The sequence below is a fragment of the Filicampus tigris genome, chromosome 16 (genome assembly GCF_054856515.1).
Source record: "Filicampus tigris isolate MCC_2025a chromosome 16, RoL_Ftig_1.0, whole genome shotgun sequence".
Taxonomy (NCBI): Eukaryota; Metazoa; Chordata; class Actinopteri; order Syngnathiformes; family Syngnathidae; genus Filicampus; species Filicampus tigris.
In genome coordinates, this window is record NC_141232.1 from 1,216,049 (window position 1) to 1,239,321 (window position 23,273).

The 23,273-nt window shown below is 45.8% G+C and overlaps 2 protein-coding genes across 2 annotated transcripts; one reads left to right on the top strand and one right to left on the bottom strand.

Annotated features, from left to right (window-relative positions):
- Positions 1–325: 325 nt before the first annotated feature.
- tbcd (tubulin folding cofactor D) lies at positions 326–23,251 on the bottom strand. Its single transcript, XM_086055818.1, has 39 exons — positions 22,694–23,251; positions 22,051–22,101; positions 21,876–21,973; positions 21,663–21,764; positions 21,435–21,581; positions 21,113–21,168; positions 20,841–20,973; positions 19,988–20,033; positions 19,086–19,218; positions 18,858–18,982; positions 18,467–18,527; positions 18,307–18,381; positions 18,134–18,225; positions 12,224–12,380; positions 10,809–10,866; positions 10,702–10,731; positions 10,376–10,461; positions 10,122–10,202; positions 9,922–9,995; positions 9,662–9,779; positions 9,123–9,183; positions 9,028–9,050; positions 8,918–8,949; positions 8,759–8,821; positions 8,581–8,657; positions 8,347–8,428; positions 7,911–8,029; positions 7,715–7,806; positions 5,629–5,769; positions 4,981–5,064; positions 4,356–4,514; positions 4,132–4,270; positions 2,030–2,154; positions 1,368–1,445; positions 1,198–1,284; positions 1,024–1,111; positions 762–871; positions 586–670; positions 326–445 (listed from the first exon to the last, which is right to left on the bottom strand). The coding sequence occupies exons 1-39, from the start codon at positions 22,944–22,946 to the stop codon at positions 434–436; spliced, it is 3,633 nt and encodes a 1,210-aa protein (XP_085911944.1). The 5' UTR covers positions 22,947–23,251; the 3' UTR covers positions 326–433.
- Positions 13,522–17,985, top strand: znf750 (zinc finger protein 750). Its single transcript, XM_086055819.1, has 3 exons — positions 13,522–13,645; positions 15,059–16,207; positions 16,745–17,985. Exons 2-3 carry the CDS (start codon positions 15,072–15,074, stop codon positions 17,259–17,261), a joined length of 1,653 nt encoding a protein of 550 aa, XP_085911945.1. The 5' UTR covers positions 13,522–13,645; positions 15,059–15,071; the 3' UTR covers positions 17,262–17,985.
- Positions 23,252–23,273: the final 22 nt, after the last annotated feature.

The following is a 23,273-nucleotide window of genomic DNA, read 5'->3' on the forward strand; positions in this document are numbered from 1 at the left end:
GGAGGAGACTCAACCACTTTTTGCCACTTCTACCACATCAATTGGGTATTACAAAAATAATCGTAATACAAGTTTTGTGGCAGCATCAGCTTGACACAATTCATTTGTGTGAACAATTGAATGTTTTGCTCATATTGTAGTGAGCAGCCAGACAGTTAAGCGTTTCCATTTTGTCATCACTGGCATCCCAAATATTGTATTTATTTATTTATTTATTTTAAATCCAAAGAGAAAGCAAAACATACCATTTTCAAGCCCCATAAAATGTGTGATGACAATGAATTGTCGTGACATTTCTAACGCGACAAAAGAAGGGGACGCAAAGGAGGATTTGGCCTATTTATTTCGGTGGTTTCGAACTATTGGAAGATTCGTGGATACACTACAGATGTCATCCATTTTGTGACTCGCTCTGGACGCGTCATTAGGAATGTTAGGTAGGTTTCTGCCAGAAAGAGACACACACAAAAAGTGGTGTGTAATTTGCATACACAATATCAAACAAAGTCCAGAGTGAACAAAACAATAGGTAGACGTCGGGTCGAATTTTCGATATGAGCTCTCACTATGTTGTGAAGGTGTTACCTGAGCAACCGGTCGCTTCATGGGCACTCCCAGCAATTCACGCAGCTGATTTCGAGTGGGGCGCAGAGTGGTAGGCTCACTCTCCCTAGAGCACACACAAAAAAAGGGACATTCCATGCTTTCTGACGTAGCAACGGTCTCGTCTGTCAAAAGGGACCAAAAACGTGTCCCGTTACCAGTTGGTGTCGCTGAGCAGGTTCATGACGGCATCCAAAACCTCAGGATCCACAACGTCGTCGTAAGTCAGCAGCATCTCGTACATCAGGCTTGCCGTTGTCGTTCTTACCTACAGAAAGAGAGAACGGTGCCGCACCATCAGTCGCAGGAATTGAGGAAAACTGGGGCTTGGCGAAAAATCCAACTTGGCAAATTTTCAAATCCGATTTCATTTTAAAGCCACTTGGTCAGTAGACCGGACCACATTTGTACGGAACGCACCACAAGGAAAGAGTGGCAGATCAGCATCAGCAGCTGGTAGAGGATCTCCTTCCGCACTTCGCCCGGGAACTGGATGAGGCCACAGTAGCTGGCGGACATGATCGAGCGACACGAGTCAGCACGGATGTCTGTTTTGGGGGGTTTTGTTTTGCTCAAATGTGACGGCGCACTCACACGGCCACGCAGGCGCGCAGCTTGTACACATCCTTGGATCGCCTGACCACTTCGCACAGCGACAGCAGGTCCACGCAGAAAGGGTGACTGGGCGGCAACCAACCCAGAGTAAGGGTACGCGAGCAGGCGCTCCCACCATATGTGCACAAAAAAGGCGCGGGGATACTCACTTGTCTTCTGAGGTGAAGATGTCAAAGCAGCCGTTGGACAACAATAGGTTTAACATCTTGAGGAAAGGGAGGGAAATCCTGAAAAATGCATTTGATTGAGAGGATGACAAGTTATCCAAACAAAAGTGGACACACTGCCACGGACGGCATGCAAGGTGCAGGAAGATAAAGAGAGCGTTTAAGACTTTTAAGACCCTTCATCCGTCCATCTTCTATAGCACCGGTCCTCGTTACAGTCACAGGTGAGCCGTGGCCTATCCCAGCTAACTAAGAGGCAGCGATGGCCAATTTAGTCATCTAAGAACCTAATGCAAGTTTTTGGAACACAGTAGGAAGGCAAAGTTTTGTGATTGCTACTAATTGTGGCTGTTCATGCTATCGACACTTTTTCCGGGAAAACGATGGGCTTCGACAATTATAAATCGGGTTCAATATTTATGATGGCAAATTCTTGTGTGTGTGTGTGTGGTCAACAGTCAGTTGTGCAGAGCCACAGACTCCATGATTCTGAAGTGAAACCAGAACGATAGCAAATTAGCGGAAAATCGGGCCGCTGCCGGACACAAACGAGAGACTGACTTTGTCCTGATCACAAAACGGCGAATGCGGGCGTTGCGTTCACTCAATGAGAATAAACTGCAAGAAGAGCTGCCGTTTGTTACCTTGTGGTGCGCAAATTGTCTCTCAAGATTTGAATCAATGCGTCCATAGCAAAGTGCTCCAGAGCGGCGCGGTCAAGTTGGATCCTACGCAGGTAGTCAAACAAAGACTGGGAGGAGGCCATCACCTGCACAGGGTCAGAATAGCTTGGCGGTTAATACACACACACACATGCTCTCACTGTGTGTGCATTATAATATCACAGACGTGCACTCTGCTGGAGCTTTGAGTCGAGCCCTGTGTGTAATGTCCCCATCAGCACTAAAAATAAACTGTGATCAAACGCTAACTTATGAGCATTACGACCACAAATTGCCTGTACAAACATTTACACATTTGTTGATTAAAATAAATCCTCTTTATGGGTCCCTAAATGGATCCAGATCCACCCAAGGGCCTGCGAATGGACGCTTACTGGAAGGCAAGTCGATGCTTTGGCTCCATGAGTGTGAGCGTGTGCGTGTGTGCGTGTGTGTGTGTGTGTGTGTGTGTGTGGGATGTTGGCCCGCATATTGATTCAGGCCTGGCTCATTTTACAGGCGGCCCTGAGCAAACATATCAATCCCGTGCGTCTCCGAGGATCGTGCATCTGTGGAAAAAGACGAGCTGCGAGAGCGAAAACAAACTCCGACGACACACTCGACTTGAATTCGACTGATCTCATCATCGGCGCGGTTGTTTTGCTTATTAGCTCCCTCAAGACTAAAAGGGGGACAATGAGTGTGACGTACAGGCGAGGAACTTGACTGAACCCAAATATGTTAAGATTCAACCGAAATAGAGTTGCTCTCCGGGGAGGAAAACCATATTATGATTAGAGTGCAAAAGGGCTGCGCAGACTTTGTGAGATGCACGGCTCCCTCTTCTGACCAGTTTCAGACTACCTTCATAGGCACACAGTTTTTTGTGGGGTTTTTTTTTTTTTGTTTTTCAACAATGCACACATTTTTTGTCAAACTCCAAGCAGTGCTTCCCAAACAAGGTGCCGTTAGAAATCAACGGGGGTGCCATGAGAAATGAACCAGTATCCCAACTGATGATTACAAATATATCTTTACCTATCTATATGAGAGATATAACGTAACAGAGAACAAAATGAAAGATTGTGGCAGACGGCACAATAAACCTTTGTATCAAGCGGTTGCCATTCATACAACAGAAAAGTCAATGGCTTTCTGCTAGCAGGCAACGGAAGAAGCAATTTTGTGTGTACATTTAAATTGAGACCACGTCTTCATTATTTCAGGATTTGGGTGCTAAGATTTTGCAAATGTAAAATGTGTCACTTGGCTTAATAAAGCTTGGCAAACACTGTTGTAAGGCAAGAAATGGGACTTTTTAGCGAATCAGAAGCCCGAACAAAGTCAGTTCTGCTATAACACAAGAAAAAACACCAACATCCCCCAAACCAGAGCAATAGTAAACTGAGAGTTGGAGCCCAAAAAGTGTCGCAGGTCCGTTTTAATGGGGCTATCTATAGTGGTCAGCGTCAAATTTTGGTAGCTATTTTATTGATCATAGGTAAGCATAGTCTGTTCGCGTGTGCAATCTTACGCTTAGTGTGTTTATATGTAGACGCATGTATGGGAAACCCTACGCCTGGACATTACACTGGAAAGTTATTCAATTGGTAAATAAATAAACATGCAACAAAACACGAAAAGGTAATGTATGTATCAAAAATCAAAACAATTCAAAAGCAACAACAAATGTTAAAAGGAGCTGGAGCCTTTCCTAACTGACTTCGACATAAGATGCTTTGTATAAAAGAAACGAGCACAACATATATTGAAGAGAAAAAAAAAAAAAAAAAAAAAAAATCACACTAGCGTCTACTCACTAATATTGCAAAAGATTTGTGTTGGAGAAGTTTCACCCTGGCCACAGTTTTCCAGAAAGTACAGCTTCATACACATAATTTGCAAGTGGACGAAAAGGCAGAAAAAGGTTTTAAAAATACCCGAGTGTCAACACAGCCTCTGAGATGCTTGGCAGGCTGTCGACTGGGATGGAAAATGTTTCAATTTTCCCTCATGAGTCACACCCTTTTGCAAACACTTTGACGTTGCTGCGCTCGACAAGATGAAGTGTGCGATCCACTTACTGTGGATTGGGTCATCCCACCCACAGACACGGTGAGGCCCAGCAAGGTTTGGTACTGGTACTCGGGCAGGCCAAGTAGCTGGGTGACATACGGGAACGCTTGGGATGGAGCTTTCCAGTTCAGGCTGCCTTTGACTTCCCTGAGAAAAAAAGAGATGGACGGGTTGACGGGTGACTGTGAAGTAGCAAAGCGCAAGCGGGTGATGGATGACTGCAGGCGCTCACGGTGGAAAGATGCTCAACAGCTCCTCTCTGTGGGGGATGTGTGGAACTGTCGGGTCGGAGTAGTGCAGGAGCTGCGTGAAGACAGTGCCGGCGTGCGCCCTGTAGTGGTCAATCTTCTCCGCTGACTGCCGCGCCAGCCTGCACATCATTAACTTCACTCTGCAAACAAGGTGACAGACTAAAAACATCACTGCAAGCATAATGTTGGAGGCAGGAAGGAGTGCATATGGGCGGAACGATTTTGAGAAATGACCAAAATTGCATTTTTTTTTCTTCTCCTCAATATTGCGATTGCCATTCAATACGCGATTATTTTTTTTTTTCAAGGTCCCCTTCCCAGATAAATCAATCTGTACAATAAACGTGATCAGAATTATGACACATAAATGTTTTGGTCAAAACATTCACCACGACTACTTGACAAAACTATCAAAAAAGTGTGGTGTAAACAGAAGTCTTACTGACTCATGTCACAGGTCAGATTACGACAATAAAGTAAATTACAAGCTGTCGTTTGGTCGACTTTTAGGCTTTGTGTTGCAAGCCAAAATTTGACTTCATAGGAGGCGATGCACTCGCCAAAATGGAACACTGTACAATCAAAGCCAGACGGACAACTACTCACTGGTCTGGGAGAAGGAGCTCTGGGGCTGTCCTCGTCACCAAGATGGTCACATCCTTAAGACTTGTCATTGCTGCCTCCCTCACCCTGTAGGGAAAATCAAACGGAACAGAAAAATGACAAAAGTGCACTGATAAAGCAGTAAGGTTGGTGGTGTACATTGAAATTGTCAAATTTTCCATATTGAATTATACAGTTCGGAAATTTGCCAAAAGGGAATCTGATTGGATGGAGTGTGACTGACGTTTTCGGGTCCAGGTGCATCACAATAAACTTAAATATTGTAGAAAAGACCATCTATTTGTATTTATTTCGGTATCTCAAGTCAAAGTGGCTCACATATTATAATAGATTCAAAAAAACAAAAAAAACTAAGCTTATTGGGATGCACCTGTGGGTCTTGCGTTTCTGAATAGAGGGAGAAAGACTCCGCCCATTCCGTGTCGCAAGGAAGGACAAACGACAAGCTCGGTGGCATTCCTGCCGAGGAAGTAAGCATCACCTCGGGCTACTGCTAAGACAATCAAGCCCGTTGTGTCTGTGTATCCCAGGGTGGAGCAAAAAACACGACAAAAGGCCCTGAGGGAGGGGAACATTCTCAATACCTGAGGCAAAACAAAACCAAGAAAAATAACACCAAGCGTGACTCACCAGGCGCCCACGTCCCCTCTGCTGTCCGTGGTGTAGTCGTCCATGCTGTCCAGCAGGACGCCGTACACGTCGGCGATGTTCTCGGAGCACAGAAACGACGCCGGGGGCCCGCCGGCACAAACACCCGCCTTCATACATACTCTGATTAGAAAGAATAATGAATATGGACGCATCATGTTAAGTCAACACTGTTCAAACACTTATGCTAGCTTCTTCAACACCCTGCAGCCGTGCTAAACTACACTTTAACATGAATAAATACCTGTTATCACAAGGTGTTTTTTTTATTTGCTGAATGGGTGTCTTTTGGATGAAAAACACACTAACAAAGTGCAAAGTTGTGTTACAGATATTGAAAAAAAATTGCCTGAAATAGCTTACGCATACACTAGCTTTAGCATAAAATAACGACCTAGCTCACGAGATTAGGTGATTGATACAATGGGAAAAACAGAATATTGTGATGTGTTTTCTAATATGAGCTTTTTTAAAAAAAAAATGTATTACAATATCGTGAGCTTTTTATATATGGCCAACCTCCACACAATATCGTGGTAATAATCGTATCGTGAGGTTCATTTTGTGATATTATCGAATCATAGTGGAGGGCGATATGGCAAAAATATCAGAATACGATTTAAAAAAAATTTTTTTTAGACTAATTTGCACATTTGTTACCATTTTCCTCACGTTAAAAATTAAAATGTATATAAAACCCTAAAAGAAAAAAAATGACATTTTAAGCCAGCTAAACTTTCTGAACAGGTTTTAATTTGAATAGTACCATTTTTCATCAAAATGTGCAGTGAATGTAAACATAAAAAACACAGCGCGTAACGCAGGTCTAGTACTTTGAAGAGTCTTTTAAACCTCTCGTTTTCCACTGTTTTAATGGAAATCATGTCTTCAGCAAGGTAATAAGTCGCTGCCTCAGTTACTTCTTTACATTGCTTGCTTGTTTTTTCATATGGAGTGCCCTTGTTAAAAGACTGTGTTACCGTGGGTTGTGTTAGCTTGGAGCTAGCGACCGCCTCTGGCTACCATGTGTCTGATCTCCGTTTACTTTGGCTGTCGGCGTCGTTTTTTGGGTGCTGTCTCCGCAAGTGATTCAACAGGTTTGTCGTGTTTTCCATCTGACGTCCGAACCGAGTCGCTGCAAACTTTGCAAAAACTGGTTTGCGCTTTCTCCTCCGAGAAAAAGCCAAACCAAATCGACACTGGGGATGTGGAGGTTCTTTTCGGGACCAACTCTGCTTCGTGGTGACTTTCCGCTATAGCCTCCCGCTATACAAACAAACAGGGAAGCGGGAAGTGTCACGTACGGTGCATAGTGCCGTCTGTGATTGGTTGGTCGGGTACGCGGCAGCGGCTTTGAGCCTCCATAGAGCTAAACTGTATAGAATGTGCCCTGTAGATGATCAAACCGTCTTTCGGCTTTATGAGATCGTCAACACGTTATAAAGTCCTTAACGATCTAATATTCTCATGAATGACATGCATATTAAGAGTCCTGATGACACTGTTTTGGTGGTTCCACAGTCGTGATTGCGTGATGTTACCAGGAGTGATGTTAGCGTAAATTCAAGAATGTTCATTTATTTTGAGATTTACAAGACCATTTACAATTTAAAAATCCTACTCACGATTGAAAGATTGATTCAAGGCATTTTAAGGCCAATAAAATCCTTGTTTTTAGATTCATAAATTCAATGCCTTTTAAGAATCCACGGGAACGCTCTACCAGGTAAATTATTAATTTGTTGTGAAGGACAAAAAAATTACAGAAAGTCTAAAACATTCAAATTCAAGCGCTTACGAGAGCCCTGTAAGGACATGTGTTAATAAATGAAAATGATGAAGACCTATGTGTGAAAAGAAAAAAGTAGGGTACAATTTGACTGACATGCCATTCAGGTCCTGCAGGTAATGTCAGTCGGGTGTTTATTTTGCCCTCACTGAAGCCTGCACACGGCAGAACAAACAACAATGAAGACACAAGAGGGCCTTTGAAAAACCGGCCCAGGTAAAAAATAAATAAATACATCAAAATCACAACCAAATAACAGAAGAAAAAGAGAGCGCTCACTGAGCCAGCGCTCGGACGGCGTCCCTCCTGGCCTCTGGGAAACGCCCCTCGCGCAGACAGCCGGCATGCATCTGGCCGAGGCCGTGGAGGATCTGAGGCGATGGAAACATAACATCGAGCTGATGCGGAGACTGAAGATGACAATGTCAACCGTGTGTGTGTGTGTGTATGTAACGCGTGTTGACTTTAAGCACACCTGCTTCAGTTTGCCGTGGATCATAAAGCCCGGCAGACAGCCGAGGGCGAGGGCAGAGCCGCAACGGGTGAGCATCTGTGGACTCTGCAGCTCGTCCATATACTGAGATACAAGCGCACCTGAACACACACGCATTTGGATGGCAAATGATATAACTGGCGAGTATTGCCTCTGGCTCTATCAAGTGTTCATTATAAGCAGACCATGGGGAAAAGGGTTCAGGGTCTTCAGACACATTTAGATGCAAAAAAAATTGCAAAAGGTCCTCATTTGACAAAGGTCATTATTACTGGAAAAAAAAAAGTTGAACATTTGTGAGGTCTGTCCCAAGTTTTTCTTTTTCTCAACGGTGACTTGTACCCTGAGAACAAGTTGCAGCACTTACGCCCTTTTTCTTCTCCTCAAAAATGGAGCTAGCTGAGTGAAAAGAACTCACTCTGCTTCTCCGAGTCAGCCTGGTCGGGCAGGGCCTGGTAGTACTCCGCACACAAGGCAGACAAGGCACATAGCACGGCAGCCTGTAGGCGCACAAAAAAAGCAGCCGTCAGTTTGCATAGGACATCAAATGAAGAAAATGATCATGATCGCATATGCCACACAGACATAGCTAAGCGTTAAAATGTTTGGCCCGGATCTTGTACCGGAGCTCACGTTTACGTCAATCAATTACCATAATGCCATCCTTCGCACCGCTGGAGACCAGATGAAGCATCTTGACTGTGTCGTCGATAAGTCCCTGCCAGCCGGCTGCAACACAACAACAACAACAACAACAACAACAACAACAACAACAACATCATCACACATGTGCTCCAATATTTGACGCGTCCTCAAACAAAGCGACTCACTGATGACTGGGTCGTTCTTGAATGGCATTTTGGCCAGGGAAAGCTTTTCAATAAGACTGCACACTGCAATTCAAAAAAAGGCACTCGTCATCTTGCAGCACTGATGACGTTCCAGTTTGTTTGTTTGATTGATTTTTTGGATTCTACAGAGTGACTCACTGGCTGGCCTCATCAGCTCTCCACCATAACCCCTTCAAAAAACATCCAAACAATCATTATTATTCTCGACCACTAATCATCCGAACATTGACTTTGTTTTATCATCTTACCTGTACTGTTTCCTGTCTTGTAACTGAAAGTGTCGACACATAAAAGTCAGCAAAAATGATTGAAAACATTTTTTTCAATGTGGCGCAAGTCTTACCTTCTGGTGAATTCCCTTCAAAGCCGCCACACACTCTGAGGGAATGATGTCCACTACGGTCCTGTTGGACCACTTTCAAAAAGTTAGTTAGGGCTTTAAGAACGCGGTGAGGCAAATTGCTTTAGTCTCCAACACAACAAATCTACAGTGGAACTTCCAAAGCTTGTTCAACGGTGAACCCCCATTTTGTTGTGGGGGCATACACTCGTTTGGTTGGCTCATCTATGGCGTTTCCCTATTATGCAATAGCATTAAGCCAGAAGACTTTTGTTATGCAAAGTTGACTTATGTTTCGATTTACAGTAAACGCCAACTTTGAGAGGCAATAGAGCAAGCATTTGGCCTCTTTCTTTGTGGAATTGTTCAGCATCTGCTCATCTGTTTCCTCTTGTAAAGTTTGCTGCTAGCATCTATCGCGAGCACCTCAAGTTTTGCCCACAAGTCAAAGCAAAAAAATTGGCAGAGGGATGGAAAAATGGCAAGCCACTGTACACTGTTATCTCCCTACATGGTGTCCTTGTTGTGTTTTATACATCTACCTGCCAGTGTGGAGGCCCAGTTTGTAGAGTGCGTACGTCACCTCCGCACACGCCAAGATAGCTCCATGGCGACCTTGAAGGTCCGAAGCCACGGCCATGTTCAAGAGCTGGGGCAGAACTGCGGCAAACACACAGAAAAAGTATTTCTTTCGTTTACTACTAACTGTTGAGTTGCAGCCAAAAATATGCGTCTTGAACAGTTAAGCTGTTTTTGAAGGCACTGCTTCATTAAAAGAAACACGTATGGTGACATAGTTTACCCGAAGTCGCCATGTAATCAGGAGCTTGGGGTGTCAGGTTGTGAAGCGCTTTGGAGGTGAGCGCACGAATCACACTGAAAAACACGTTTCAAAAATGTCTTTTTTTGCTGCGAGGACATGCATAGAAATAATCGGAATGAAAGTCATAATTTGACAACGACTAATATGATGATGAGGAGGAAAACAAAAACCTCACTTACCCATCCCAATGGTTGACCTTCTTGACGACCAAGTGGTCAATCATGGCTTTAGTGTACTCAGGAAAACTGGCAATGTAAACACTGGGGGAAAAAAAGAGAACACAAACAATTGCAAATGATGATGTAGCAGAAAGAAATGGGAAGCTTTGAACTCGGTCACATCAGCCACAGCAGCTGGCCGTGTGTCTTTTGACAGAGGCCTTCAACCCTCTGCATTTGAGCGCCCCCCCCCGTCTTCTCTGACAGTTCCTTACCTGGTGTTCAGATAGCAGTGGTTGCGAATCCCCACAGCATGGTAGTCCGCCGCGGTTGCAATGTCAATGCCATGAGGAAACGTCCCCTGTGTGCAAATATAAAACGCTTTAGCTTTTTTTCAACACCATAGACCGGACTCAGGTGATCGCTCGCTCTGTGACTGTTGGGAAATGTGGTTAGTGTTTGCTGCTGCCCTGAAGCTGTACTGGAAGGCTTTCACTAGCACGGCAAGTTGGAGCATGAAGAGTTGATAGCAAATGAGTTTGGGGGGATTATCACAGTCAAGTTATAATATTCAGTAGTAGTCAATAGTGTGATCACGGACCTGCCTGCCGACGTTTTCCTGGAATGCAGCCTGGGAAAAAGCAAAAAATGAAAAATCTGTCATTAAACACGGCGCCTAAGTAATGCAGGATGTCGGGAAGGACTTACTGAGGCGGCTTTGCGGCAGCTGACATCTCGATCGAACACGGTCGCAACCAGCAAAGAGCTGTAGAGGCAAACAAAATTTGGATCATTTCAGAACGTCGGCCAGTATTAGGGCATAATCACAAAAAGGATTTCCAGTACAAGGTAACTAGCCACATACTGTTAGCTAGTTTCCTCACTAGCCAATGTTAAAACTCTATTAAGGATTGTCATTCAATTTTAAAAGAAAAAAAGCCCTTCAAGTACTAGTACGTGTGTTTTTGGTGGCAGGGGCCAGAGAAAAACTACTACTGCTTTTGTTTGCTTTTTGCTAACAGCAAACATGCCTGTGGCTGGACAGTTTGGCCTTTTGCAACTGCCCTAGCCGTCAGGGCCTGAAAAAGCAAAAATAGTCCAGATTACACCCCAGATAAGTCATTGCGCATAAGACAGGATAACCGAGTAAGCGGCGAGGTCTGTGAGACAATCGCTTTGCGTCGTTCCCACAAAAAAAAAAGTGCGTCAGTTTCTCTTTCCGTGTCATCGAATGGAGCAGGAACCAGCTTGTCAAAAGGCCGCTGCCAAAACAGTGACCGAAACCCACAGCGAACAGGCGAAACCTGGCAATCCTGTCGACGAGGGCAAAGGGAGGGAAGGGTGTCGCAGACGCCGCCGCCGCCGCGCAGGGGATCAAACCGACACTGACGAGTCACGCGCCGCAGGTTTCAACACGTCCAGTCGTTCCTGAGAAAGAGTTGACGGCGCGGCGCGGCGCGGCGCGGCGCGGCGCGGCGCGGCGCGGCGTCATCGTGCATCTCAGCTTTGTGACAAATGCCTGCAACTGTAACCGTGCGATGACTTCAGCACCGCAACTCGAGAAAACGGCATTTCATGTCACAGCATTCGACAACCTCGATCGGCTTCTGGGTCATCCCATGTAAAACCAACAAAATCAACCAAGAATTTCTCCTCCGCCACTCAAATGAAAGGATAATGCTCAAGTATAAACATCTCTCTCTTTCTTACATTTAAACAGACAGTGCAAATATTTCTCTGAGACATTTAGAGTACCCATTCGAATATTCCGCCAAATTTCCAACCACACCTCAAAAATAAAATCTGAGAGTTGAAGGGGGACTTCTTCAACCTTCCAACTCCACTAGCCCACCAAGAAAGTTTGAGGACAACTATCTGAAACCTTTTTTTTTGTCTTTTTCGGCCACACGAGAGGACGAAATAAGGTATTAGTAACAGCTCGCAGTGTGATTCAAGTCCTACATCGACCTGTGCAATCACATAACTGGTCAATGAAATTGCATGATGACATTTTACATAAATGAATTGCGTATAATGACTCATCTTTGTGAAAGCAGAACTTTTCATCCTGCTCTTGAAGCGGGTCAAATCTTTTCAGCCGCGGCGGGATGCTTTGCTCTCACCTGGCGATTTGATTGACAAAGGGAAGGAGCTCTTTGGGATCGTACGCCCTGGCGAAGGACCAGCACACGTAGCAGGCCGCGTCGCGGACGTTGGAGCCGATGCTGCACGCGCCCCTTTTTTCATCGTAGGTCAGGGCCTTGATGATGAGCGGCACCACTGCACAACACAAAGCAGTCCAAAGTCAGCTTCGCTCATAATAAACTACGAAAAGTGTGATGATAAACGGGCATGCATTTTCTAAAGCACTTGTGCTCATTGTGGTGGCTCGTAAGCCGACGCTCGTCACGAGCCAGGATTACAGAAACATTTTGGTATGAATATTTTGGCCAACACAGTCAAATGAAGAAAACTAATTACGGCAGTAACTGAGCGTGCCTTCTTGTACCGCGTGACAACCTATTTTTTGGCTTGCGCACTTGAAGTTCACGAAAGTCGTACGTCAATACCATCCTCGACATAGTGTTGTCACAAAACCCAAATTCTGATTTCGATAATATACGCATATAAGCTACGGCGAAACCATTACAGGATACAATGGCAAAAACATAAAACTTCATTCACAATATGACGCAATAGAGGATATTCAATAAACTGGTTCTAGACATTCCCCTCTCTCATAATAAAATTCTGTTTTAAGTTTCAGTTTTACAGTAAACATCAAGTAGGATTGACACAAGCACTTTTAATAAGGCCGGTACTAAAAAAAATGGTAGGATGGTACCGTTTTTGACAGCGAGTCATTGCCGAACTTTTTTCGTACTAGCACACCGTGCAACCCATGAGGAGTTAAGAATGAGAGGTGAAGCATCCCTGTAAAATGAATAAAGTTTGGATGACGGGGACACCCAGGCACAAATGAATTCACTTGACAATACTGTATTTCCAAAGTACAACTTGGAAGTCACAGAAGGGACTTTGTAGGATCCACCGCTCTTACTCAAATCTTGTGCTGACTGCAGACCATGAGCTTGATTCAACATTGCATTGTGCGCATAACAATTGGAGGTGTAATTACATAATCCACACTTGGGTCTCCTCCCGATCAGTGCTTGAAACCATATGCGAATATTTCGCGGCTCCAGCGTCAACGCAGTGACCGCCAGCCTCCGTCGCGCTAAAAAAGAGGCGAAACGAGGACCCGGGCTGACCGAAGGCGCATCATGCAAATCGTTGCTGGAGGCTCGACTAATATCAGGGACATTGATGTTGCCCCAGGGCGCTGCTGTTTGGACTGAGGCCCCGCCCACTGGGGAGAGCCAACAGCTCACAAAGGGAAACTCACCACACAACTAATATGAGTCGGTTTCACACATGCTGGATCGCACACGTATCCACACACACACGCAGAAGTCAAAGGAGCAGGAGGCATCCTGGACCGAGTGAGGAGCTGCTCGTCAGGTACCACGACACGTTCACAGCAGGTAAACACGATTTTAACATTAGTCATTTCTGCATCATTTAGGAAAATGTTTGAAAATGCAGATGATGGTGGTTACTGCAAGTTATTCTTTCAATGCCATTGTTATAGAATTTATATTGAGAATGGTAAAAAAAAAAAAATAATGTAATGAACTGAACTTTTGCATTGTGATGTATTCAAGTGACATATAGTAGGATAGATAAAGCAAGCGTGCTACATAAAAAAGAAACAGATTTTATAGAGCTAATTGGCGTTCTTAGGAAGGGAGTGGCAAAACTTGAGCGACAACTTCTTGCAACAGCGCATGACAAGCAGGTTCCTCCACGCGGCAGCGACAGCCACGGTTTGAGGGACATCCCAAAAAAAAAATCCAATCTGAAAGTTGCCCTGGTGTCCAAACGGCTGTAATGAAATGAACGGTAAGCGCAACGAAGCGTTTTCCTGGCAGGCGAATGACGACTCGACTAGTGAGCTCATTGCCGGATGTCAGTCGTGTGCATCCTGCAGGTGTAGTAGTCATGGGAAGCAGGTGCGCGTCAGTTCCCACGCCGACGGCCGCGAGTGGAGGCACGGAGCAAGTTCCGGCGTGCCCGGCACACGTACGCGCCAAGTCGCAGCGACCGGCACCTGCTGCCGCGATGACGATGATGATGAGCGAGCGACACGTGAACGGGCGGCCGCCGGCGGAGGCCGCCCATCCAGCAAGAAAAACAGAGTGCGCCTATGCAAATGCACAGCATGCATACGTGTTTGCATATGCAACCGTGTGTCTGTTTGGTATCCAACCTGTTTGCGGGAGCAGTTGTAGAAAAATACATTAGCCTCGGGGTGTGAGGTTTTGGGCAGCTAGAGATTTTGGAGTGACTATTCAACACTCGCATGTGTAAAACAAATATTTCCCAAGCCTTTTGGCCAGGGTGAAACTTTTCAGCAAAAAAACATTATGCATTGGCTTTTGTCCTTACGAACTAATCATGGGCCCCAAGCTCTTCCTTCATTTGCCAGTGTCGTGTCCAAAAGTCACTTGCTTCAGATTTCTGGATGACCAAATGTGGTCGGTCTTAGGACAGCGCCACCTGTTGCTTGGGCGTGCATCTGAGGGCCGTTGTGGGTTAACTCTTCACCGCCGCGGACGTGTAAATCCGCCAACTGGAATCCAACCGCTGACTGCAAATGACGAATACATTTGTCATTTGTCGCTTTTCAACGGGTAGGCGTGGAAGAGGGCACCGCAGAATTTGCCTTTGAAATTCAGGTTTGTAGTCCACGCCAATGGAAAAAAAAAAAAAAAAGTACTCGACTTTCGGGTGGACATGATTCAAAAGTGATCGACTGGGGTCATTTTCTACTCTTTTCCTCGAAAATGGAACAGTATCAATAATAATTCAATATTTCTTCTCTTATGGAAATGAAGGGCTTGGATCGCAATGGCCACTGCTCAACAACGGAAGCCCAAGAGGCCTCACTACATCCCCCGCCCACCAGGGAAACCGTTCAAGTACCAGTGCTTCCAGTGTCCTTTCACCTGCAATGAGAAGTCCCACCTCTTCAACCACATGAAATACAACCTGTGCAAAAACTCCATCTCCCTGACCTCGCAGAAAAACTGTCAGACGGCGCGCCAGCTCAAGGCGGTAACAAAGGCGGTCCCTGTCAAATCCAAAGACGCTGCAACGTCGCCGGAAACTCCCGCGGAACAGGAAGCGGCGGGGGGGAAGACAGCAGAGAAGGCCGATGCGTCCGAAGAGGTCGACGTCGAGAGCGACGGTCCGATGGAGAGGGAAAGCCGGAGTGTGACAAACGCAAGCGACGTTGGAGAGAAGGAGGCCAAGTCGCTGGCCCGCCCATCCGCCTTTTCCCTGGTGACGCCCAACCGCGACGGAGCTGAAGCATTTAAGTCGCCCGCGCAGATGACGTCAGACGGTTCACAAAGTCCTGTTCCCTCATTCCCATGGGCTCTTCAGCAATTCCCCACTGCCATGGCTCCAGGATACACTCCTTACCTCAGGCCTTTCTATTCGGCATACTACCAAGCCGCGAGCCACAACGCAAATCAGACCCATTCCTCTCCTCTGCGCCTCGACTTTGCGGCGGATCCCCAGAGGCCTGTGGTTGCCCCGCCCCCAGCGTCACTCTTGGCCCCTTACCCCTACCGATACTGTCAACCAATCAGCGTAGGGCAGCCTTTTCATTACGGCCTGTACAGGCCCGTTGAGCTCTCGAGATATCTTCCTTTGGACTGGTACGGCCAAACCCTGGCGACCAAAGATTACGACTTGTACATGCGATCCAGTCACAATCACTTTGCTGAACAAGAGCAGCTCAGGCAAAGCGGCGACAAGGAGACAAGGCTGAGCCCAAAAGAGGGCTGTTCTGCTCTGGGCTCCCCCGACAGACCCAGTCATGCCCAAGTCACCCAGAGGGACGACCAGGAGGCGCCGCCGGACGCCAGCCCGGATGAGTGTCAACCGTACAAAGAGGCGCAAAATGTGCAGACTGACGCCAGACGCAAGGACACTGCTGAAAGCTTGCTGCGGCTGGGAACTCTACTTGTGGACGCGGGGTAAGAGAGGATGGCTTACATTCACAGGCCACCCATCCATACAAGCATTCACACTGGTAGCCACACAGTTTCCTCTCCAGACTTCTTGTGTGGATTTTGCAAGTGATCCCCGTGCTTGCGTGGCTTTTCAAAAAGGTGCATGTTCATTGTAGACACTAAACTGTCTGAGCAGTTGTTTGTCTACATGTGCCCTGTAATTGCCAGGTCCAAAAAAAAGTGTGCCATGCACCAAAGTCACCAGCTGGGGAAAAATCAGAAACCTGGAGAAGGGACCGACCGCACTAGTAGATGTTCTAAACTCAATTAAGCTTTCAAACTTACTGCTGAAAAGTGCATTGGTGATTGTGGCTCTCCTTTTCCACATACAAGGGCATTAAGGTATTAGGTATACTGCAACACTTCTTTAAAATGCAATACAGCGGAGGCACAAGCGATGAACCCTGTCGAAGGATTGCTATTTTTGTTTGAATTTTGCTAGCTAACAAACCGCAGCCTCCACAGAAATCGCTTTAATTCCTGCATTCATCCTTTGAACAGATCGACTGAGAGCGTGAGACATTCCGGTGTGTCCGAATCGTGTCGGGAAGCAACCTCCGGGCAGGAAGAGGACAACAGAGGCGCTCTGGCACCACTAAATCTCTCGACGAGGAACCAGGACAGCTCGGACACCGAAGAGCCGCGGGCTGCAGAAGCGCCGCTGAACCTCAGCCTCCGTTCCCCTCACGCCAGCACTTTGGAAGACGGCGGTCACACGGATGAAGAAGCGTGTGACCAGAGGCAAACGGCCGCGCTGGCCCTCTGTCAGCTCGCTATCGCCAGCTCGGCCGCCTCTTTGCGGGACTTTGCGGCCGCGCCTCGACCGGCGGGAGATTCCACGGACGACGGGGACCGGGCCGCGGCCTCGACGGAAACGACTGAACACGAGAGCGCGCCGAAGACGACGGCCACCAAACGACTTCACGGCAGCCATGCTAAAAAACCCAACAACACGCACAAACCAAAGAGGAGAAAAGTGTCGGCGCGGCCTGTAAGGAGGAGGCCCCATCGCTACTAAACACCGGTGGCTGACCGATGAAAAGCGCGTATCGGCAAGATATAAGCTTTTCATTGGCTAGCCCCGAATATACAGCGAAGCGCCGCATCGTTTGTTATTTTTGTGCTCAGGCCAAAATATAGCAATATTCCAAGATCTGCTGGTATCTCGGTGCCAAAGGAAAAAAAATGGAGTGAGTTGAAGAGTTTCATATCAGACAAAAGTAGTCCTTTGCCGCCAACTTGTGTTTTCTTCAAGCGTCAATTGCTCACATTTTCCACTATTGGGAAAGATGGAGAGCGGGCATGCCTTGCTGTGAAGAGCAGGGCTCCGTGACTACATTAAGAAGACAAAAGAAAGCTGTACTGTATTCTTTGCCGCAAGACGAGATCAGCATATTGAACATCCACATTATTGAAGCAATGAAAGACTGGAAAGACTTAAGTGGGAAAACCTGTGTCTGTCATGTAGAGTATGTCAAAATGTCTTCAAGTACATTATGAGTTGAGCTTTATTTGAACAAAAAAACAGCAAAGTCCCAATTACGAGCTGACACTTGGTCATCGGGACTCCTCCTGAGGGGGGCATCAACTAGACCACCCCCTCCACCCCCTAGCCCCCATTGACGATATAGAAATACTAAATATAATATATTAATAATAGTCAGTCAAGATGTTTTTGTGATACAGATCGATTTCCATGAGCAGGTGTACCTAATAAATTGCCTTTCAAGGGTGTGTGCATATCTCGGTTGCAAAAGGTGACATTCAATGTTTATAGGGCATGTTTTTTTTTTTTTTTTTTTATCTGGCTACTTTTTGAAGAAGGCAAATAAAAGGATCATTGAAGAAATATTCACGTGACACCCTTATAAGGACTGAATGGCAACTTACCATCAGTTAATCTGGAGGGCAACAGGAGGCCCCTCCTGCCAAGTTCGGCAAGGGCCAGGCAGCCTCCGTGCCAGTTGTCCGTCTCTTGGACGCTTCGGTAGGGACGCACGCACACAAAGTGGGTCAAGCGAGCTGTAACATGAAAAGACGTTTCCCGATGAAAGAAACCTTACCTGAAGCAGTCCAGCACTGAGGCCACCACCTCGTCCGCCAGCTCCTTGGGAAGCCTCCCAGTCACTCTCCCAACACTGGAAGGGTTCAAACACACTCTTCAGTTCAATTAGGAGCAAAAAAGCAGAAAGAACGCTTGACTATACAACAAAAAACTCTTACCCCTTTGCCGCAGACCAACGCACTATTGTTTCCTTGTCCTTAAGTCCCACCAGGAGATGCTCTGAGAACAAATGTCACCAAAACATTGGGCTATTTCCTCAACAGGCAGTGACGTGTATTAGAGTGAAGTAATATCTAACATTTCCTACGGAACCCTGTATTAGGCTGATTAGATTTACACTGTAGGTCCAAGTACCAAATTCCGCATTACGCTAATGGCCACAATCTATTCATTTTTTTCATTTAATGATGGACACATGTGGCATATTTCCATCATATTTATTGGTCATTGCTGTAGTTTCGACTTGCAGTGGGTGTTCGAAAGTCACCAATGGAAGTATTTTGATGAGGTCAAGTGTGAGTGTAAATCCAGCCTTGGTTATAATCTCACCAATAACAGTCTCTAACTCTTCTGGAATATCATAATCCTCCTCCGCTCGCGTCGTCTCTTTGAGGGTATCTGCGGCTTGGCTGGTCAAAAGCGTCGATGCTATGGACCTGCTTCCTCTCTGGTACCTGCCATACGGTCATAGCATCCATGACGGATTTGGATCGAGAGTAGAGTTGCTATACCCCCAGCCCCGCCCCCCCACCACCACCCCTTGGGTTGACGCCTCACCTCCAAGGAGCCAAGCGAGGCTTCAGGTATGTGAGGCCGAGTCGCTGGATGAGTTTGACGTTGAGCTTCCTCAGCGTGGCCTGGCTGCTCTCCGTGAGACGTTTTTCTTCCAGACGCCGCAAAACTCTAGAAGCTAGGAGGGAACAAAGAAAAAACTGTTTCATCCATTATTGCCCACTGCAGGGAAGAATCATTTCTCACTAATTGGGAAATATTGAGCATTTTCTCTCGAGCGCTTAAACCTCTGAGGAACCGGGACGCCCGAAAGCATTTTATCCATAAATGCTCATAATCTGTCCTTCCGCTTTCTACAGCCACATCTACACAAACGACTTCAGGACAATCTTGAGTCTTCAGTTAACCTACTTGCATATTTTTGACAAGAGGGAGGAGGCAGGAGTACCTGGAGAAAACCCACGCAATGTCTGAGCTGAGATTTGAACTCAGCACCCCTCGACTGTGCTAACCACTAGTCCGCTGTGCTACCTCAAATGCTCATGATGTTTCTTTTCATTGGGTCATCAAATGTTTTCCTCATCTTAACATGGCCCTAGGGGGACTTTATAAAAACTGGAAAAAGCTTCCCCACCCCTGATTTAGAGACACAGAACCTGTCTGCATGCAAATATGCCCTCTTGACTGAATTATTTGTATTCACAAATCTTTGCTACCGCAGGCAACGGCAACTGAACGGAACAAGGCCGATGCACGCAAACTAGAACGCCACTCGGCGGAGCGCGAACATCCGCTGAGGAAGAACAAACTACTTATGTTAATAAAAGTGGGGGGAAATAATCCCACACTTCAAAATGTAATTTCACCTCAAAACAGTTTAGTGGAACATATTTATCTGCAAAATACAGAGTTGGATCCAAGCCACTGGAAGTTGATCTAGAACCTACCGTGCTGTAGGAGATCCTCCCGCTTGCCATGCTGGAAAAGCATTGCCTGTTGGAACACAAATAAGATGCCTATGAAGAATATTCAAGCATCAAAAAAAAAAAAAAAAAAAAAAAAAAAAGGTGAAGTTTATACCACATATGTGAATCTTCATCATTTGTACCACTTAACAACAACAACAACAACCTTGACGTCCACAGCAGAACAACAAAGCAATACATACAATAATTGCTTCAATGCCTTGAGCGCAGCTTGACAGCGCGACGAGACGATAAAGGAACACGTTCTTCAAGTTAACCGTATCTGGTTGTGCCATGAAATGCATCGACTTGCTTGGAGCGTGACTAACACCAAAATGGCAGTTGAGAAGGCCGTCATTTAAAGAGTGGGACGATTTCATTAGAGGCCTAAGGGGGAACTATTATGGGAAATCCACCTTTGAAATGTTTCTATATAAAACTCTTGGTTAGATTTTAAGACAACTCAACAACCATGAAAATCTTTTGTCTGCTTTTTTTTTAAAAACGTGCCTCTGAGCGAGCCATTTTGCCCCACACTGTTACATAATAGAGGGACTAATTTAAATAATTAGGAAATTTGTGGAAGGATGCGTAGCTAATACACCCTGCACTTCTTGATCCTCATGTGAGGTAGTGTGAGGAAAGCAATTCACAGATATGTTATTAATACACCTGGGAAAAGTTTGAAATCATGGGGAAAAAATGCTTAGTGTCGCCTTAAAATAAAAGGTTGAACTGCATACTTGCCCAAGCCAGTACCTTTGTGTTGAAGCCCTTGTTAAACACCCAGTGGCATTTGCGTGCATGCAAAATGATCACTTGTGTATGTGTTTACCAGTGACTGAATCACACCATCCAGCACCCGAATGGAGTCCAGGGACTGGTCATTATTTTGAGATATGGTGGCAAGACTCCAGTCCAAGAAGTCTCCAAGACACTTCTTCAGCACATCAGGCCGTGCCATGAACCTGTAAAGACCATTGAAAGAAAAACAGAGCGCCGACAATGTGCGTTGAGCAACACTTTTATTGGTAGCACAACGCTGCCCTCTAGCAGGCCGCATGAACACATTGCAGTTGAAAGCCAAGAAATACAGAAAGGACTTACTTTGACACCAACACGGCTGCAGCAAGCCTGCAGCCATCGCTGACACCAAGATACGACTGCAAAGAGAAAAGGTTACCGTTGCAATTATTACAAAGATGTAATATGTAATTTCTTCTGACTTGACTTTTCATAAACTGTCAGACAGCTTTTATCAAGACCTATTGTGGAGAAAAAAAATGCATGTCTCACTGAACATTTTTTTAATATGTTCTGAACTGTATTTGTTTTGTTGTGTTTTGACTTTAAGCCTTTGCATTGCATTAGAGTGCTGGAGCATCTCAACAGTAGCGTATATTGATGCGGCAGAATCTGTACAACTTGCCTTAGCGATAGCGAGAATGCGGTCCATGATGGGCTCTCTGGCTCGGCCATCTTCAGACTGCAGATTGCCATCGAGACGGGAAAGGTCAAAGGGAGTGAGGCAGGTCATGGACAGCCACAGCAGCAGAATGTAGCGTGTCGACCATGTCTGGAAGAAGGAGAAAACCGTCAAAAACAATGTTTTCAGACCCTCCAACAAAAGCGAAGGACGATCTTTTGCTGATGGAACCTCTGTGTCTGTCGGGTCCTGCTTGGACAGCAAATCCAGAACCGGCTCGATGTCAGCGACCTCATGAGGCAAACGCCGCATGAAGATTTTGTAGACTCGCACCTGGGCAGAAAAAAAAAAAAATAGGAAGTACACGGTAGTAATGAAAGGTACCGTGTTCACATTTTTTTGGTGTGTATTTTGGAGACCCAATCGGATGCACATCAGACTGACCTTACAGATGACGTAGAGAAACTTGAAGCCCAAATGAAACAGGGAAGAAGGGCAGTCCTCACACCTCACCAACTTCAGTAACATAGTCACCATCCACTCTAAAACATAAGAAATGAATTTGAATTGGATTGCTAGGTTGCATCTAGTACTTATTTCTTTTCTTTTTCAAACCTACCCAAATGTGGGTCCAGCAGATGAGGCTGATCTTGATATTGGCTGAGTGTCTCTGTTGAGTGGACATGAGCATAAATACTCATTGAACTGATAGTGATAGGCAAGTACAGTGGTGAAATAATATAGTATTAGATCTCTTGCTATATTTGCACATTTGCTCACTTACAAAGGCATTAACAGTCTAAAACCTTGTGGTTTATTGATTACGCTAATAGCCAGAATATTAGCAAAATATGTATTTTGAAGTATTGGTTGATCCCCTAAAGAGCACACTGATTTGTGCTTGGGGGGGATTTGGTCGGCAGGCTTGCACACATCTCAGGAGGGATTTTGGCCCATTCTTTTTTCAACAAACTTTAAAAACCATTCAAGTTTCTTGGCGGCGGCTTGGAAACTCAAATGTTTTTGTCCTCCAAAGATTTGACAGAACATGGCTGCACAATGAGGAGCCTCGATGTGCTTAAGTTGTCCTGAGGCAAAGCAAACCTAAAAATAATGTTTTCACCCCCATGTTCGATTGTGTTCTTTGGGTTATACTCGGATGTTTTCATACTCCAAATACGGCAGCTCGAATTAATGCCGAGTAGCTCAACTTTGGTTTTCATCTGACAGTTGACTGGAGTCAGGAAATGAGTGATGCTCACCCTGGAACTTCTCCGTGGCCGACTCCCGGCTCGTCAGCTCGCCGTGGACGTCCGGCAAACTGGCGATGAGAGCCTCGATCAGGTCCCGCTCAGCGAAGCCCTCCAACACACAAGTTTTCAGCTCTCCTCCGTCCCCAGAGCAGCCCATTTCCATCTCCGCCAAGTCGCCCTCACACCCGACCTCCATCTCCGATAACATCATTTCGCCTCCCTCATCTCCCAAACACGCAACTTGTGGCTCCAATGAAGCCATGTTTTGGAAGTTTGACAGGCTAGGAGATGTGTGACGTAGAATCTATCTTGTAATTGTTAGCATTCGCGGCTAGCAAAAATAACTTGGGACGTGATAAGGCGGTTACGTGAAAGTTCATCTATATATATGTAGTGATAAACTCCTTAAAAAATACGTGTACGATTAAGTGAAACGAAAATTTTAGCTGTTAATCTGCAATCAATTTTAACAATCTGAAATATTGAGTAGACTGTCATGCTTGTTAGCAAGTGCCCTGCCCCAGTAGGTACGGCAAGCCAAAAGGCTCAGTTCATGTGACGTGACCGCGCATGCGCCAATCGAGAAAGT

Bases quoted from the DNA above. Each gene is read 5' to 3' on its own strand.
- tbcd (XM_086055818.1), bottom strand. From the start codon at position 22,946: ATGGCTTCATTGGAGCCACAAGTTGCGTGTTTGGGAGATGAGGGAGGC. The intron at 4,271-4,355 runs GTGAGCGCCTGC...TTTTTTTCTCAG, and splicing joins CTGTTGAGCATCTTTCCACC to GGAAGTCAAAGGCAGCCTGA. The intron at 1,112-1,197 runs GTGAGTGCGCCG...CATGTCCGCCAG, and splicing joins CTGCGCGCCTGCGTGGCCGT to CTACTGTGGCCTCATCCAGT.
- znf750 (XM_086055819.1), top strand. From the start codon at position 15,072: ATGGCCACTGCTCAACAACGGAAGCCCAAGAGGCCTCACTACATCCCC. The intron at 16,208-16,744 runs GTAAGAGAGGAT...TCCTTTGAACAG, and splicing joins ACTCTACTTGTGGACGCGGG to ATCGACTGAGAGCGTGAGAC.